Raw genomic sequence first — 17,500 nt, 5'->3', positions numbered from 1 at the left:
AACATCACACACACACCGACCAACATCACACACACACCGACCAACATCACACACACACCGACCAACATCACACACACACCGACCAACATCACACACACACCGACCAACATCACACACACACACACAGCAGAGCAGAGAGACCAGAGAGACAGCAGCATGAAGAACTGCAAGACCCGGCACCGGCCTCGGCTCCCGAAGCCTCATGACAGGAGCAGAGAGTCTGGACATGCAAAGTTTCCCAGCAGAAAGGATCAGGAGACAGGACAGGTGGACAGTCAGGGTGTGGAGGTCGGGGGGCGGAGGTCGGGGGTCGGAGGTCGGGGGTCGGGGGTCGAGGGGCGGAGGTCGGAGGTCGGGGGTCGGAGGCGGATGGTTCAACTCCCAACTCATGACAACAAGTTTTCATTTATTGAACTGTGAGCAAAACCTGAAGCTAACCTGAAGCTAACTGTTTCAGCTGCTAAACTGAAGCGTTAGCTAACCTTCTCATGTGTTCAACAGGTGGAAATGTCCAGAACAATTCCTGCTGTTGGACCAGAATCCTTTACTGGAGGAACCTGGTCTGAACTGGATTCCTGATCTGAACTGTGTTCCTGATCTGAGCTTCAGAGTTCAGGCTTATTTCAACACTGAGATAATACTGAGATGTTTTTAACTCAGCACACAGCACCTCACCATGTTTCATATTTTTAAAATATTTGTTTTTAACTCTTAGTATTTTTTTACCAGTGCTTGTTTTGGTCGCTGTCTCTCTGTTTTGTGTTTGACGAGCCCGACACAAGCAAAAAAACTTTAATCTAGCAGTCGGAGAAGCAGAAGGTCGCAGGTTTGAATCCCCGGGGGAAATCTAATGAACATCTGCTGTCCAGATGCTCTTGAGCAAGGCACCGACATGCTAAAGAGCAGAACCTTAACCCTATCCCTAGTTAGCGTTTGAATGTACTAACACAGTACCCAGATGTTGGGTAAAACGCATCACTTCCTGTGTTTCCTCCAGTGTTTTATCAGAATCAGCTGTTCATGTCTCATGTGACGCTCAACGTTTGTTGGAGCTGCAACACTAAGAACATTAAAACATGTTTTACCACTAAAAAGTCACATAGTCACATCCATCTGTCCATTTATCCATCTGTCCATTTATCCATCCATACGTCCATTCATCCGTCCATCCATCCGTCCATCCATCCATCTGTCCATCCATCTGTCCATCCATCCATCCGTCCATCCATCTGTCCATCCATCTGTCCATTTATCCATCCATACGTCCATTCATCCGTCCATCCATCCATCCATCCGTCCATCCATCCATCTGTCCATCCATCCGTCCATCCATCCATCTGTCCATCATCCATCCGTCTATCCATCCGTGCATCCATCCGTCCATCCATCCATCATCCATCCATCTGTCCATCATCCATCCATCTGTCCATCATCCATCCATCTGTCCATCATCCATCATCCATCCATCCACCCATCTGTCCATCATCCATCCATCTGTCCACCCATCCATCCATCCATCCATCCATCCATCCACCCATCCATCCATCCATCCATCTGTCCATCCACCCATCCGTCCATCCATCCATCCATCCATCCATCCGTCCGTCCATGTGTCCTCGCTCACCCAGATCTGCAGCTTGACCCTCTTGTCGTTGCGGTAGACCGTCTTGACCTTGAAGTCGATGCCCACTGTGCTGACGAAGGAGTTGCTGAAGGAGTCGTCTGCGTAGCGGAACAGGAAGGAGGTTTTCCCCACGCTGCTGTTCCCGATGATCAGCAGCTTGAACATGTAGTCGAAGTTCTGGTCGGAGCCGTCCCGCTGGCCGAAACGCTGGTCTGCCTTCGCCATCTGGGGGGTCGGTTCAGTTTAGTTTGACAAAAAATACAACGAAGAGGAAAACAATGCATCTAAAACTTTGCCAATAGTGACACATTAAAGGTCACATGGTGTAAAGCAGGACTCCCTCTCCTCTGTGATGATAAAGGAGTTGGATGTGTATCTAAACATGGTGAAAGTATCAAAACTAAATCCACACAATCCATATTAGAAAAGCGAGCCTCTAAACGAGCCGTTTGGACTTCCGTAACTTTGCGGCGTCACAAAGGTTCGCTCATTATCATTTCTGTAAGAAATAATAGACTAACAAAGTGTTTTTTTCAAAGCGGTCGAGCGGTCGTCATCGTTTATTACCGGAGAGTTTTCCCTACCTGTAGCCGCCGGGCCGCGGCGTCTCACGTTTCGCTCTCGAAACGGTTAGCCGATCGGAACGGAGGGTCGTTAATATTAATGAGCCTTAAAGACACGGAGACAGAAACGGCCTGTTCTTGGTAAGGCTCAGAGAGATGCTGGAAAATGAACGTGGAGAAATGGATTGAGAGTGTTTTTGGTTCATGACACCACACACACAGCTTTGAATGGACAGAAAGACACTAAATAAAACTCTGGAGAATATGGACCTTTAAGTCATATTATATCTGATGTTAAAAACATGGTGGTCAGCAGCTGAAGCCCTTCACAAAAAAGTCCCAGGTTGATGTTTGCCTGAATAAAGTATTATCAGGCATAAACAGTGTATGGGATTATATTTCTGTCTCAGTATCTAGCTTTTGGTTTTTGTCCTACGCATTAACATGAAAGAAATGATATTTTCACCTGTGAATTGTCTCTTTGCATGTGAAATAAATTTTCCATATGCTAAATATATATTGTCACGTTATGGCAGCTGACAACATGTGGGGGGAAAAAAACACTTTTCACCTGTGAAATGAAATCTTCACATCTGAAGTAAAAACTGTCATGTGATGTCAGAAGACAACATGTGAAAAAACTGGAAAACCTGTGAATTCTCGTGTATTTTCACGTTAAGGCGTTAACATTATTACAACAATTACAACAAAAGAATGAGTTTAAACTGTCAGCTGTAATAAATCACTGCTGTCGTGTGAAAACCTCGTAACTCCAATTTTCGATTTTCATTTTCTCTCTTCCACGGCAGAATTACTCGCTCCTGTGCGGCTTGAGGAAATTCTCCGACCTCTTTGGCTTCAAACCGGGCAGATAAACCGTAAAGCGCCTGTCTGTCAAGCTGAAACCCGGCTGCTTCTCTTGAAGCTGACATTTTGGAGATACCGGGTTTTCACCTGACGGCGACAAGATGCTACTGCCAAATATGATTCAATACAAAAAGCAAACAAACACCCAACCTGATGCAATAAACATTTCCTATCACACTAAACCTGAAGATGCATCAGATGAAAGGCGGTGCAGCCGGTGGAGCTCGACCTCAGCGCTGAGCAGGAGGTGGGGTTGTGGGTTTGTGAGGAGAACGAAGGAGAATAAAGCTGCAGACGGAGCTGAAGGAGGTGGAGCGGCAGATGGATGAGTCAGAGAGCCGCTGATCCTGCTGGGTTCAATCTAGCATGGATGAGTGTGAGAGAGAATCATCCTCCAGCTGAACGGATCCGTCCTCTGACTCTAACCTGCTGCCAGAGAAGCTCGTCGTGTCTTATTTCTCTTCCTCTAGACGCCATTTGCTTCCATTCAACATCAAAAGCAAATTTCTGAGACGGCAAATGAAATGCAGTGATGTAATCTATGGAGGGATGTGTGCCTCGCCTAATAAAGCTTTAAAAAGACAGCGATTTGTGAATGAAAAATAGTTCCTATCCTGATATATTGAACGTTTTTGAAATAATTTGCCCATTCAGAAAGCCCTGATTGGACGAACAGGGGCAGAGTGGGCGTGTCCGTGACGTTAGGGCGAAAACGTAAAAACACTGGAACAAGGAAGTGGCTGAAGCAGCGCAGCAGCATCACCGGATCATCAGAACAATAAAAAAAATAATAAAAAACACCTAAATCTAAATGTTAATGCGACTCGCTCGGCGGTTTCATCTCTCGCCGCGATCTCTGCTCACGTTTTTCTGTTTCTACAGGAAGTCCCGCCTTCGACAAACTCCTGACCGATCAGTATCGTCCTCTGAGGTCACGCCCCGCCTTTCTTCAAGCCTCTCCGCTCAGGAAGAGTTTTTTTTTTTCTGCATTCACGTCATGTTGAACTTAACGTAAATACAAACTGTCGACTGGTAAAAACGCTTCACCGCGCCTCCTGGTGGTGATGAGCAGCAGGACGTGTGGGAACGTTTTGTAGCTCCGATATTTGTCACCTGGTGTCATGAATTATGAAGTGAGTCGACAGACAGTGAATCCATCGGTCAGCAGTCCAAGATAAAAATCTAAATTATCAGTTATATTGACACTAATACGATCGAAATGCGAGTCATGTTTGCTGAAGTCCGTTTTCATTTATTCGTTGATTTGAAATTCATAAATGTAAATTATTTTGAATGTGGGCGTTCCAGGTTAAACACGTGAACGTTGTTCTTCTGCTGCTTCACTTTGACCTGAACGAAGCTCAAAGCGTTAAAACAAGTTTTATTCTTCAACACGCAGAAATCAGTCGGAGCTAACGATGATGAAAAGCTCGTTTCTTCCATTTCAAAATCGAGGTGAAAGACACAACGTCTAAATCCTGCTAGCTACAGGAAAAAACGGATTTTCATGAAGGACAGAGGGCATTCTGGGAAATGGGCTCAACATTCACCATGGCTGCATTTCTCCTTTAAACACCTTCCTGCTGACTGAGTCCAGCTTAGAGGTTGAAAAAGTCTTCTGGTAAAACTTCATCCACTCCACTCCACATGAGCATTTAATTTACTGACAATAACATGATCAGGTTGATTATGGATTATTGGAACTGCAGCTGGTGGGACTGACACTTTCTACTGACAATTTGTCTCTTAAAGAGCGACAGTTATGCTTTAATAAATTCAGCAAAGACACTGTGCAAATATCAGAAATATAAATCCCTATAGTAGGAATAGCCTATTATGCGGACGTTACGGTTTTAGTGATACAATAGGAGATTAAAAAAATACCATTGTCAGTGAATTTCCTGTATATGACAGCAGCTTCATTACAGGCTGGAATAATGTGAACCAATCCTCATGATAATCTACCGACACTTAGACCATATGGATTATGAATTTCACATTATAAACAGCAGATTTGTCACCGAACATGCAGAAATTGACACCATGTTCAGCAGAGCAGGCCTGTGCGTTTCGCCTTATATCTGTAATAATCCTATAATACATCTTTCAAGGATATTATACAAAAAATATCACCGCAAAACTAGGCTGTATACAATCCTTTAGGAATATTATAAAGATAACAGATGAAAGTACAGGATGAATTAACTATTCACACCGACAGACTATAGAATATTGTAGAGATATTATAGGAGATTAAAAAAAAAAAAAATACCATAAGGCCACTGTGAAGTCAGTATCGAGAACCATAGAAACAGTCGGCTATATACGTGTCTGTATACAATAGGAAATATTATAGGGATACTATAGGAGAGGAGAGAAATGCATTACAACACAATAATGTCGATATAAAGTCGGTATAAGACTCACTATCAGACACTATAGGAATATTATAGGAATATTATAGGAATACGGTGGTGTTTCATCGCCAGTCACCGGCCCAGGTGATGGAGGTTAGGATCCACCTCGCTGCAGATCAGGCCCGTTCATCACCCTCTTATCATTAAATGTGTGTTTTGCTGCAGCTTACCTCTCTGCTGGGCGGATCTGCTCTGCTCTGCACCTGATGAGGCGGCGGTCTGTCTGTCCGCTGTCCGGCTGCTGAATGATCCTCCGCTCAGACAAACCCGGTGCGTCGTCTGCAACGAGCCGAGAGGAAAATTTCCCGAAAATTCCCCTCAAAATTCCCTTCCAGTCCGCTCCTCGGTGCCGCGCGCAGCTCTGAGCGGCAGCCTGACTGCTGAGGAGCGACGGGAAGGAGTCTGCTGCGCGTCCCCGCCTCCTAAAAATAACACCGGCTTCTGTGAATGGAGCGGGGCTTTTTGTTTTTTTGCAGGCTGCCGCCCTATCAGATGTTCAGATGTTCAGGTGTTCAGGTGTTCAGATGTTCAGGTGTTCAGGTGTTCAGGTGTTCAGATGTTCAGGTGTTCAGGTGTTCAGGTGTTCAGATGTTCAGGTGTTCAGGTGTTCAGGTGTTGCTCCTCTCCTCAGCAGCAGACTGTGTGACTCATGACCGGCGGTGAGGCTGTAATTGTTTCAGCATCAATTACAGAAACATTTTCCTGACAGATCCGCCTGTTTTCTGCTGCAGAGACATGCACACACACACACACACACACACACACACACACACACACACACACACACACACACACACACACACACACGCACACACACAGCACTGCAGCGTCACTTCACATGAACACACTGACTCGCTGCATTTTGTGACATTTGACTTGCAGATCACATGATCTCTGTGGTGGAACAGCAGCATCAGACACTAAAACAGTGGATTTATGATCTGTGGACGAGTTTCCACATCATGCTGGATGTAACAGGGTTAGATAAAACATATTTGGCCGATATTAGACTTTCAATAAATAATAAGTATTATTATAGCCGATATTCGATTTCAATAAATCGAATATCGTCAAGGCGATCTTGTTCAGCAGGTGACAGCTGCTGACCCGGACTGAAGCACCGTCCAGTTTCAGTGGAGAGTTTTAGTTTCCCATGATGTCTGAATGTTTCAGAGGCTTTTCCTCCCTGATGAGAAGAAAACTCTGCAGGAAACTCTGAATACTGGGAAGTTTTCTGGAATATTTTAGCATGAAAATGATCAAACTAAAAGATCCTGAATATCCGCAGTTATAAAGCCGATTTATTCTGTTAAAACACTGTATTTGGGTTTTCAGGTGTATTCCATATTGATTGTAGAATTGATCAATACATACTGGCTGTGTATAGGAAGACCTGAGCTGATTCTGATGAGACATTTTAATCAGTTTCCAAAAAGTATACATGAATACGATTTATTATTAGTTTTAGTTTCCCATGATGTCTGAATGCTTCAGAGGCTTTTCTTCTCTGATGAGAAGAAAACTGGAGGAAACACTGAATTCTGGGATTTTTTTGGACTATTTTAACAAAAATACTGAATCAAAATATCAGCAGCTTGAATTAAAAAATATTGGTAAAGCCTTCAAAGCCCATATCAGAATCTCTCCATGCAGCAGCCTGTCCAGTCTGGATTTAATAAGTCGGGTCTTGAAAGCCAAAACAGATTACGATGCAGATTGATGTAAATCCATCCAGACTGTAAACCTGGAACCAGACTGAACGGTCCAGCAGAAACAACAGGCAGGCGGAACAAATCTGAACACGCTGAGGATTTGACGAGACTCGGTCAGCTGCGGTCGAGTCACCGAACCTCGAGTCCGAGTCGAGTCCCGAGTCCTCAGCACCCGAGTCAGAGTCCTGATCACCGGTTTGAGTTCACGTAATCCAACGCTAACAGCAGATTACCGTTAGCCTCGGTTAGCCAGGTAGCATTTTGTGAACCTCCAACTGAACATTGCTGGAAATGGAGAGAAGTGATCAATAACCTGCTGAAGAACGTCAGCCATGTTGGAGGAAAGGTGTTGACTTGACTGGAAGAAGACGGTCTGGACTACAGACCGGTGTCTGATCCATCTGCATCACATTATGAACATTACATTACATTATGAAAACATGACCAGACAATATGGCCGATGGAAAAGACCAAACATGAAGGGAAAACTTTCTGTCTGCGGTTCAGATGAGAACATTTATTCAGTTCAGTTTAATTTATTCAGTTCAATTTATTCAGTTCAGTTTAATTTATTCAGTTCAGTTTATTCACTCCACACTCAGCTGACGCTGTCGTCCAGAGAGACTGGTGGACAGGCGGTTTGGGGTTCAGAGCTGGTTCAGACTTCACACAGAAAAGGAAACAGAGGGTAAATGTAGGGCAACAGAGGGCAAACCAGCGACCCTCCAGTTACGGGACGCTCCTCTACCCAGCGGGCCGTCCTGCCGGCTGCAGCAGGCCGGGGAGCGGGCAGCCGGTCGGCTGCTGAGTCCAGACAGGAAGGAAGGAGGAACAGTTCATCCCTTTCTTTCTTTCTTTCCTTCACTCATCTGTTTTAGCAGTTCACTCTTACATACGGCTGGCCGATATGGTTAAAATCAATATCACGATAATCAAATGAATGTTCATCCCATTGATGAACTGAATGGTAATGTTCGGTGTGATGTCAAACAAAACTCATTTTCTAATAACATTTCTTAAAATGTTTCACACCTCATGTCAGTTTTTAAATAAAATCTTCTCATCAGTTCAGACAAAATCACCAGATCACAGATCACCAGATGATCCACTGAGACCAGAAACCAGAACACACATGGTCACAAAGATACTTTATTAAAATGGGATCTGGTGCAGTCTGCAGTGATGGTTATGACAGTTTGATTGATTACATATTTACAGTAGAATTGATCAATACACTGGTTGTCTATGTGAAGCCTTTAATACAGACTTCTGTTTCCTTGTTTCCCTGCAGATGTGATTCAGTTTCATCAGTTCTGCCTGGAAACTGACAAGCTGCTTCCAGCCAATCAAAGCTTCAGTTCTCTATAAGTTTCAATTTAAAGACAGGAAGGAACGTCTCAGACACGACGCGTCGAGCTGCAGAGCTTTTCTCCAACATGGCTGCCGCTCTTCCGGGTTACAGATCGCTTCTCTCCACTGGCAGCCGACTGTCTGTCTGTGATCAACAGACAGTTTAACACAATCAGCTGTTCCACTGACATCCTTCTGTTTCTGCTGTCAGACGACTGACACTAGACAACAGAGATCTGATCGAGGCTCACTAAATGCTAACAGCACAGAGATACAGTTAGCCAGTTAGCATTTTGTGACCCTCGATCAAATCTCTGTTGTTGTTTTTTTTGGCATTTTCGCCTTTATTTAACAGTTCAAAGACGAGAGACAGACAGGACAGACAGGACAGACAGGGAGAGAGCGGGAGATGAGGTGATGAAGGTCCTGGTCCGGATTCAAACCCGTTCACACGGTTCACACCTCAGACCCGAGCCGCCTGTCGCACCATCACATCACTTTACAGTCTGCAACACAGAGATCTGACCGAGTGGAAGGACGTCAGCCATGTCGGTGGAGAGGGTCCGCTGAGCCATTTTCTCTTATTTTCTCATCACTGCGACCTAATTAGCGCCTGGTAGCTAGCTGTGTTAGCTTGTTAAAATGACATCATGTGATGAAGCGACAGCAGAGCAGAACCAGATCAGACAGCTGCTGCATCGTGTCATGAAGGATAACAAACACCAGATGATGGAGTCTTTAATCCTAAGAGCGGACAGAACCGTGAACACACAGTTAGTGCCTTGCTCTCCACTCAGCTGCTCCTTCATGTTCTCCTGCCTGAATCACAGACAAATATGACCTCTGTCTGTGACCGGCTCTACATGGAAGACCGGGTCCTGCTGTGGTGTCTCTGCTCAGTCTGTAGTCAGTCTGTGGTTCAGTCTGTGGTTCAGTCTGTGGGTCAGTCTGTGGTCAGTCTGTGGTTCAGTCTGTGGGTCAGTCTGTGGGTCAGTCTGTGGTTCAGTCTGTAGTCAGTCTGTGGTTCAGTCTGTGGTTCAGTCTGTAGTCAGTCTGGGGTTCAGTCTGTGGTTCAGTCTGTGGGTCAGTCTGTGGGTCAGTCTGTGGTTCAGTCTGTAGTCAGTCTGTGGGTCAGTCTGTGGGTCAGTCTGTGGGTCAGTCTGTGGGTCAGTCTGTGGTTCAGTCTGTGGTTCAGTCTGTGGTTCAGTCTGTAGTCAGTCTGGGGTTCAGTCTGGGGGTCAGTCTGGGGGTCAGTCTGTGGTTCAGTCTGTGGGTCAGTCTGTAGTCGGTCTGTAGTTCCTCAGCAGCTGGGGGGGGCGAGCGCCGGCCCCAGCCCGCTCTGCTCCAGCTCTGCTATCACCGCCATGTGTCTGAAGTCCGCCGGCCGGTGGTTGAACGTCTCCACCAATCGGTACGTCTCCTGCCTCTGGGTGCCGTAGAATAGCTGCACCTGATTGGCCAGGCACTGGGCCTGGTGGAGCGTCTGGAAGAGGAGCGACACACTGTGAGCTTTCTGTAAAGATCTCTACTGAGGTTTAGTCATTTCATTATCGCTAACTCTATCTGAAGCAGCCTGTCCCGCAGCCGGACACAGCAGCTGAAGAGACTCACGATGAACTTGGGGTCTCTCTCGGCGGTCATCAGGACGACGCCCCGCTCCTGCAGCTCGGGGTAGTGGTGGAGGATCAGCTGACTGGGAGCGTGTTCCCCCGCCGTCTGAAACATAAAAACACATTTTCTCTCAGTGTCGACCAAACTCCTGAAAGAAATTCATCTTTACAATTCTGTTTTCAGCCGATTATGAACACCAGGCCGGAGTGTTGAGTATCTGCTGTACGTGAAGACAGTTCAGAACGAACACTAATACTGTCAGACATCATGTTGTTGTCTTTGTGTTGTCTCTCTCTGTGTTGTTGTCTCTCTCTGTGTTGTCTCTCTCTCTGTGTTGTTGTCTCTCTCTCTGTGTTGTTGTCTCTCTCTGTGTTGTCTCTCTCTCTGTGTTGTTGTCTCTCTGTGTTGTTGTCTCTCTCTGTGTTGTTGTCTCTCTCTGTGTTGTTGTCTCTCTCTGTGTTGTTGTCTCTCTCTGTGTTGTTGTCTCTCTCTGTGTTGTTGTCTCTCTCTGTGTTGTCTCTCTCTGTGTTGTTGTCTCTCTCTGTGTTGTCTCTCTCTGTGTTGTCTCTCTCTGTGTTGTTGTCTCTCTCTGTGTTGTTGTCTCTCTCTGTGTTGTTGTCTCTCTCTGTGTTGTCTCTCTCTGTGTTGTTGTCTCTCTCTGTGTTGTTGTCTCTCTCTCTGTGTTGTTGTCTCTCTGTGTTGTTGTCTCTCTCTGTGTTGTCTCTCTCTGTGTTGTTGTCTCTCTCTGTGTTGTTGTCTCTCTCTCTGTGTTGTTGTCTCTCTCTGTGTTGTTGTCTCTCTCTGTGTTGTCTCTCTCTGTGTTGTTGTCTCTCTCTGTGTTGTTGTCTCTCTCTCTGTGTTGTTGTCTCTCTCTGTGTTGTTGTCTCTCTCTGTGTTGTTGTCTCTCTGTGTTGTCTCTCTCTGTGTTGTTGTCTCTCTCTCTGTGTTGTTGTCTCTCTCTGTGTTGTTGTCTCTCTCTGTGTTGTTGTCTCTCTCTGTGTTGTCTCTCTCTGTGTTGTTGTCTCTCTCTCTGTGTTGTTGTCTCTCTCTCTGTGTTGTTGTCTCTCTCTCTGTGTTGTTGTCTCTCTCTGTGTTGTTGTCTCTCTCTCTGTGTTGTTGTCTCTCTCTGTGTTGTTGTCTCTCTCTCTGTGTTGTTGTCTCTCTCTCTGTGTTGTTGTCTCTCTCTGTGTTGTTGTCTCTCTGTGTTGTTGTCTCTCTCTGTTGTTGTCTCTCTCTGTGTTGTTGTCTCTCTCTCTGTGTTGTCTCTCTCTGTGTTGTTGTCTCTCTCTGTGTTGTCTCTCTCTGTGTTGTTGTCTCTCTCTGTGTTGTCTCTCTCTCTGTGTTGTCTCTCTCTGTGTTGTTGTCTCTCTCTCTGTGTTGTTGTCTCTCTCTGTGTTGTCTCTCTCTGTGTTGTTGTCTCTCTCTGTGTTGTCTCTCTCTGTGTTGTTGTCTCTCTCTGTGTTGTCTCTCTCTGTGTTGTCTCTCTCTGTGTTGTTGTCTCTCTCTCTGTGTTGTTGTCTCTCTGTGTTGTTGTCTCTCTCTCTGTGTTGTTGTCTCTCTCTCTGTGTTGTTGTCTCTCTCTCTGTGTTGTCTCTCTCTCTGTGTTGTTGTCTCTCTGTGTTGTTGTCTCTCTCTCTGTGTTGTTGTCTCTCTCTGTGTTGTTGTCTCTCTCTGTGTTGTCTCTCTCTGTGTTGTTGTCTCTCTCTGTGTTGTTGTCTCTCTCTCTGTGTTGTTGTCTCTCTCTGTGTTGTTGTCTCTCTCTCTGTGTTGTTGTCTCTCTCTGTGTTGTTGTCTCTCTCTGTGTTGTTGTCTCTCTCTGTGTTGTTGTCTCTCTCTGTGTTGTTGTCTCTCTCTCTGTGTTGTTGTCTCTCTCTGTGTTGTCTCTCTCTGTGTTGTTGTCTCTCTCTCTGTGTTGTTGTCTCTCTCTGTGTTGTCTCTCTCTGTGTTGTTGTCTCTCTCTCTGTGTTGTTGTCTCTCTGTGTGTTGTTGTCTCTCTCTGTGTTGTTGTCTCTCTCTGTGTTGTCTCTCTCTGTGTTGTTGTCTCTCTCTGTGTTGTCTCTCTCTGTGTTGTTGTCTCTCTCTGTGTTGTTGTCTCTCTCTGTGTTGTTGTCTCTCTCTCTGTGTTGTTGTCTCTCTCTCTGTGTTGTCTCTCTCTCTCTGTGTTGTCTCTCTGTGTTGTCTCTCTCTGTGTTGTCTCTCTCTGTGTTGTTGTCTCTCTCTGTGTTGTCTCTCTCTGTGTTGTTGTCTCTCTCTGTGTTGTTGTCTCTCTCTGTGTTGTTGTCTCTCTCTCTGTGTTGTTGTCTCTCTCTCTGTGTTGTTGTCTCTCTCTGTGTTGTTGTCTCTCTCTGTGTTGTTGTCTCTCTGTGTTGTTGTCTCTCTCTGTGTTGTTGTCTCTCTCTCTGTGTTGTTGTCTCTCTCTGTGTTGTCTCTCTCTGTGTTGTTGTCTCTCTCTCTGTGTTGTCTCTCTCTGTGTTGTTGTCTCTCTCTGTGTTGTTGTCTCTCTCTCTGTGTTGTCTCTCTCTGTGTTGTTGTCTCTCTCTGTGTTGTCTCTCTCTGTGTTGTTGTCTCTCTCTCTGTGTTGTCTCTCTCTGTGTTGTTGTCTCTCTCTGTGTTGTTGTCTCTCTCTATGTTGTTGTCTCTCTCTCTGTGTTGTCTCTCTCTGTGTTGTCGTCTCTCTCTGTGTTGTCGTCTCTCTCTGTGGTGTCGTCTCTCTCTGTGTTGTTGTCTCTCTCTCTGTGTTGTCTCTCTCTGTGTTGTTGTCTCTCTCTGTGTTGTTGTCTCTCTCTGTGTTGTTGTCTCTCTCTGTGTTGTTGTCTCTCTCTGTGTTGTCTCTCTCTGTGTTGTCGTCTCTCTCTGTGTTGTCTCTCTGTGTGTTGTTGTCTCTCTCTGTGTTGTTGTCTCTCTCTGTGTTGTCTCTCTCTGTGTTGTTGTCTCTCTCTGTGTTGTTGTCTCTCTCTGTGTTGTTGTCTCTCTGTGTGTTGTTGTCTCTCTCTGTGTTGTTGTCTCTCTCTGTGTTGTTGTCTCTCTCTCTGTGTTGTCTCTCTCTCTCTGTGTTGTCTCTCTGTGTTGTTGTCTCTCTCTGTGTTGTTGTCTCTCTCTGTGTTGTTGTCTCTCTCTCTGTGTTGTTGTCTCTCTCTCTGTGTTGTTGTCTCTCTCTGTGTTGTTGTCTCTCTCTCTGTGTTGTTGTCTCTCTCTGTGTTGTTGTCTCTCTCTGTGTTGTTGTCTCTCTCTCTGTGTTGTTGTCTCTCTCTCTGTGTTGTTGTCTCTCTCTGTGTTGTTGTCTCTCTCTGTGTTGTTGTCTCTCTCTGTGTTGTTGTCTCTCTCTGTGTTGTTGTCTCTCTCTGTGTTGTTGTCTCTCTGTGTTGTCTCTCTCTGTGTTGTTGTCTCTCTCTGTGTTGTTGTCTCTCTCTGTGTTGTTGTCTCTCTCTGTGTTGTTGTCTCTCTCTGTGTTGTCTCTCTCTGTGTTGTTGTCTCTCTCTCTGTGTTGTTGTCTCTCTCTCTGTGTTGTTGTCTCTCTGTGTTGTTGTCTCTCTCTCTGTGTTGTTGTCTCTCTCTGTGTTGTTGTCTCTCTCTCTGTGTTGTTGTCTCTCTCTGTGTTGTTGTCTCTCTCTCTGTGTTGTTGTCTCTCTCTCTGTGTTGTTGTCTCTCTCTGTGTTGTTGTCTCTCTCTCTGTGTTGTTGTCTCTCTCTGTGTTGTTGTCTCTCTCTGTGTTGTTGTCTCTCTCTGTGTTGTTGTCTCTCTCTGTGTTGTCTCTCTCTGTGTTGTTGTCTCTCTCTGTGTTGTTGTCTCTCTCTGTGTTGTTGTCTCTCTCTGTGTTGTTGTCTCTCTCTGTGTTGTTGTCTCTCTCTCTGTGTTGTCTCTCTCTGTGTTGTTGTCTCTCTCTCTGTGTTGTCTCTCTCTGTGTTGTCGTCTCTCTCTGTGTTGTTGTCTCTCTCTCTGTGTTGTCGTCTCTCTCTGTGTTGTTGTCTCTCTCTGTGTTGTCTCTCTCTGTGTTGTTGTCTCTCTCTCTGTGTTGTCTCTCTCTCTGTGTTGTTGTCTCTCTCTCTGTGTTGTTGTCTCTCTCTCTGTGTTGTTGTCTCTCTCTGTGTTGTTGTCTCTCTCTGTGTTGTTGTCTCTCTCTGTGTTGTTGTCTCTCTCTGTGTTGTTGTCTCTCTCTCTGTGTTGTTGTCTCTCTCTGTGTTGTTGTCTCTCTCTGTGTTGTTGTCTCTCTCTGTGTTGTTGTCTCTCTCTGTGTTGTTGTCTCTCTCTGTGTTGTCTCTCTCTGTGTTGTTGTCTCTCTCTGTGTTGTTGTCTCTCTGTGTTGTTGTCTCTCTCTGTGTTGTTGTCTCTCTCTCTGTGTTGTTGTCTCTCTCTCTGTGTTGTTGTCTCTCTCTGTGTTGTCTCTCTCTCTGTGTTGTTGTCTCTCTCTGTGTTGTTGTCTCTCTCTGTGTTGTTGTCTCTCTCTCTGTGTTGTTGTCTCTCTCTGTGTTGTTGTCTCTCTCTCTGTGTTGTTGTCTCTCTCTGTGTTGTCTCTCTCTGTGTTGTTGTCTCTCTCTGTGTTGTTGTCTCTCTCTGTGTTGTTGTCTCTCTCTCTGTGTTGTTGTCTCTCTCTGTGTTGTTGTCTCTCTCTGTGTTGTTGTCTCTCTCTGTGTTGTTGTCTCTCTCTGTGTTGTTGTCTCTCTCTCTGTGTTGTTGTCTCTCTCTGTGTTGTTGTCTCTCTCTCTGTGTTGTTGTCTCTCTCTGTGTTGTTGTCTCTCTCTGTGTTGTTGTCTCTCTCTCTGTGTTGTTGTCTCTCTCTGTGTTGTTGTCTCTCTCTCTGTGTTGTTGTCTCTCTCTGTGTTGTCTCTCTCTGTGTTGTTGTCTCTCTCTGTGTTGTTGTCTCTCTCTGTGTTGTTGTCTCTCTCTGTGTTGTTGTCTCTCTCTGTGTTGTTGTCTCTCTGTGTTGTTGTCTCTCTCTCTGTTGTTGTCTCTCTCTCTGTTGTTGTCTCTCTCTCTGTGTTGTTGTCTCTCTCTCTCTGTGTTGTTGTCTCTCTCTGTGTTGTTGTCTCTCTCTGTGTTGTTGTCTCTCTCTGTGTTGTTGTCTCTCTCTGTGTTGTCTCTCTCTGTGTTGTTGTCTCTCTCTGTGTTGTTGTCTCTCTCTGTGTTGTTGTCTCTCTCTCTGTGTTGTTGTCTCTCTCTGTGTTGTCTCTCTCTGTGTTGTTGTCTCTCTCTGTGTTGTTGTCTCTCTCTGTGTTGTTGTCTCTCTCTCTGTGTTGTTGTCTCTCTCTCTGTGTTGTTGTCTCTCTCTGTGTTGTTGTCTCTCTCTCTGTGTTGTTGTCTCTCTCTCTGTGTTGTTGTCTCTCTCTCTGTGTTGTTGTCTCTCTCTGTGTGTTGTTGTCTCTCTCTGTGTTGTTGTCTCTCTCTCTGTGTTGTTGTCTCTCTCTCTGTGTTGTTGTCTCTCTCTGTGTTGTTGTCTCTCTCTGTGTTGTTGTCTCTCTCTCTGTGTTGTTGTCTCTCTCTCTGTGTTGTTGTCTCTCTCTCTGTGTTGTTGTCTCTCTCTGTGTTGTTGTCTCTCTCTGTGTTGTTGTCTCTCTCTCTGTGTTGTTGTCTCTCTCTCTGTGTTGTTGTCTCTCTCTGTGTGTTGTTGTCTCTCTCTGTGTTGTTGTCTCTCTCTCTGTGTTGTTGTCTCTCTCTGTGTTGTTGTCTCTCTCTCTGTGTTGTTGTCTCTCTCTGTGTTGTTGTCTCTCTCTGTGTTGTTGTCTCTCTCTCTGTGTTGTTGTCTCTCTCTGTGTTGTTGTCTCTCTCTCTGTGTTGTTGTCTCTCTCTGTGTTGTTGTCTCTCTCTCTGTGTTGTTGTCTCTCTCTCTGTGTTGTCTCTCTCTGTGTTGTTGTCTCTCTCTCTGTGTTGTTGTCTCTCTCTGTGTTGTTGTCTCTCTCTGTGTTGTTGTCTCTCTCTGTGTTGTTGTCTCTCTCTGTGTTGTTGTCTCTCTCTGTGTTGTTGTCTCTCTCTGTGTTGTTGTCTCTCGTCTCGTCAGACAGGCTGACTGCATCATGACAACCGGCTCAACACAGCGTCTCATTATGTTAGATTACGTTGTCATGGCAACGCTGACAGATGCTGATGTGAGCGTTCAGACAGGTCGTTTGAATTACAGAAGCCGATATTAATAGAAAATCTAAATCATCTCCCGGGCCGGACAGCAAACATGTTCCTCTGCTGCCTGGAGTTGGACATCTGTGCTTTAAGAGAATGAGGAACACAGACCATCCAGTCAGGAGTCCAGACCCGACATGATGCTCACTGACCGTCTGTTGTCTGCTCCACACAGGAAACACTCCTGCTGCAGCTTCCTGACTCTCTGGTGGAGAAAACCTGCAGTCGGCTCCACCAATCAGAGGCCATGTAACTGCCATCGAATGATGGCCTTCTTCCTGATTGTGAATCATTAGATAGAGATTCAGTTCAGATACAAAACTTAAAAACCCCAAACAGGATCAAATCTATATGATGGTCAAATTTCAAAACTCACAACAAGGTGATTAATTCACTAATTTGTTGTTTACACAGCGGCCAAACGCCGACACACATTCTTTGATATAAAATTTCATATTTGGCCTCTCACTCACCTTTCAGAAGGAAACTCTTTGTTTTTCTGACCATTTATTTTGATTTAATTTGAAGATTTTGGTGCAGAACATCTATATTTGTTTATCGTTTGACTTCCGGTTTTGATTTTCCGACAAAATAGCGAAGAGAAAACAACACTGCAGCAGCCGGCCTGGAAGTGAAGGAAGCGTGTGGAAAGCGTGTGGAAAGCGTGTGGAGAGCGCGTGGAGAGCGTGTGGAGAGCGTGTGGAAAGCGTGTGGAGAGCGTGTGGAGAGCGTGTGGAGAGCGTGTGGAAAGCGTGTGGAAAGCGTGTGGAAAGCGTGTGGAAAGCGTGTGGAGCATGTGTGTGGTACCTGGACGTTGATGAGGGAGGTGAAGTGCAGCTGGTGTCCCGCCCACTGACCCAGGAAGAACTCGTATCCCTCCTCCTGAGGCAGAGCGAACAGGAACTGAGGGAAGAGAGGAAACATTTACCGTCTTTAACGGGAGAGAGTGACATCATCACAACATCATGATGCGTCACCAGCAGGCTCGTCTCCTGACCCGTCTGTGGGGCGTGTGGAGGGTGTGGGGCGTGTGCAGTGTGGGGCGTGTGCAGTGTGGAGCGTGTGGGGCGTGTGGAGGGTGTGGAGCGTGTGCAGTGTGGGGCGTGTGCAGTGTGGAGCGTGTGGAGGGTGTGGAGGGTGTGGAGCGTGTGGAGGGTGTGGAGGGTGTGGAGCGTGTGGAGGGTGTGGAGGGTGTGGAGCGTGTGGAGGGTGTGGAGGGTGTGGAGCGTGTGGAGCGTGTGGAGG

General features: G+C 45.9%; 2 protein-coding genes across 2 annotated transcripts in view; both read right to left on the bottom strand.

Annotated features, from left to right (window-relative positions):
• rab3b (RAB3B, member RAS oncogene family) overlaps nucleotides 1-1,849 on the bottom strand; it is an 11,808-nt gene extending 9,959 nt beyond the window's left edge. Inside the window, exon 1 of the mRNA XM_071899501.2 lies at nucleotides 1,625-1,849. Coding sequence (XP_071755602.1) covers nucleotides 1,625-1,849 — 225 coding nt within the window. The remainder of the gene's footprint in view (nucleotides 1-1,624) is intronic.
• Nucleotides 1,850-7,685: 5,836 nt separating this feature from the next.
• Nucleotides 7,686-17,500, bottom strand: part of atpaf1 (ATP synthase mitochondrial F1 complex assembly factor 1) — a 17,175-nt gene continuing 7,360 nt past the window's right edge. The window contains exons 7-9 of the mRNA XM_078285817.1: nucleotides 17,063-17,158; nucleotides 10,145-10,249; nucleotides 7,686-10,016 (exon numbers count right to left, since the gene is read on the bottom strand). Of these exons, the coding sequence (XP_078141943.1) occupies nucleotides 9,834-10,016; nucleotides 10,145-10,249; nucleotides 17,063-17,158 (384 nt within the window). The 3' untranslated portion in view covers nucleotides 7,686-9,833. The remainder of the gene's footprint in view (nucleotides 10,017-10,144; nucleotides 10,250-17,062; nucleotides 17,159-17,500) is intronic.

This window comes from Centroberyx gerrardi, chromosome 9, assembly GCF_048128805.1.
Source record: "Centroberyx gerrardi isolate f3 chromosome 9, fCenGer3.hap1.cur.20231027, whole genome shotgun sequence".
NCBI classification, from domain to species: Eukaryota; Metazoa; Chordata; class Actinopteri; order Beryciformes; family Berycidae; genus Centroberyx; species Centroberyx gerrardi.
This window is presented reverse-complemented; position numbering and strand designations above follow the sequence as displayed.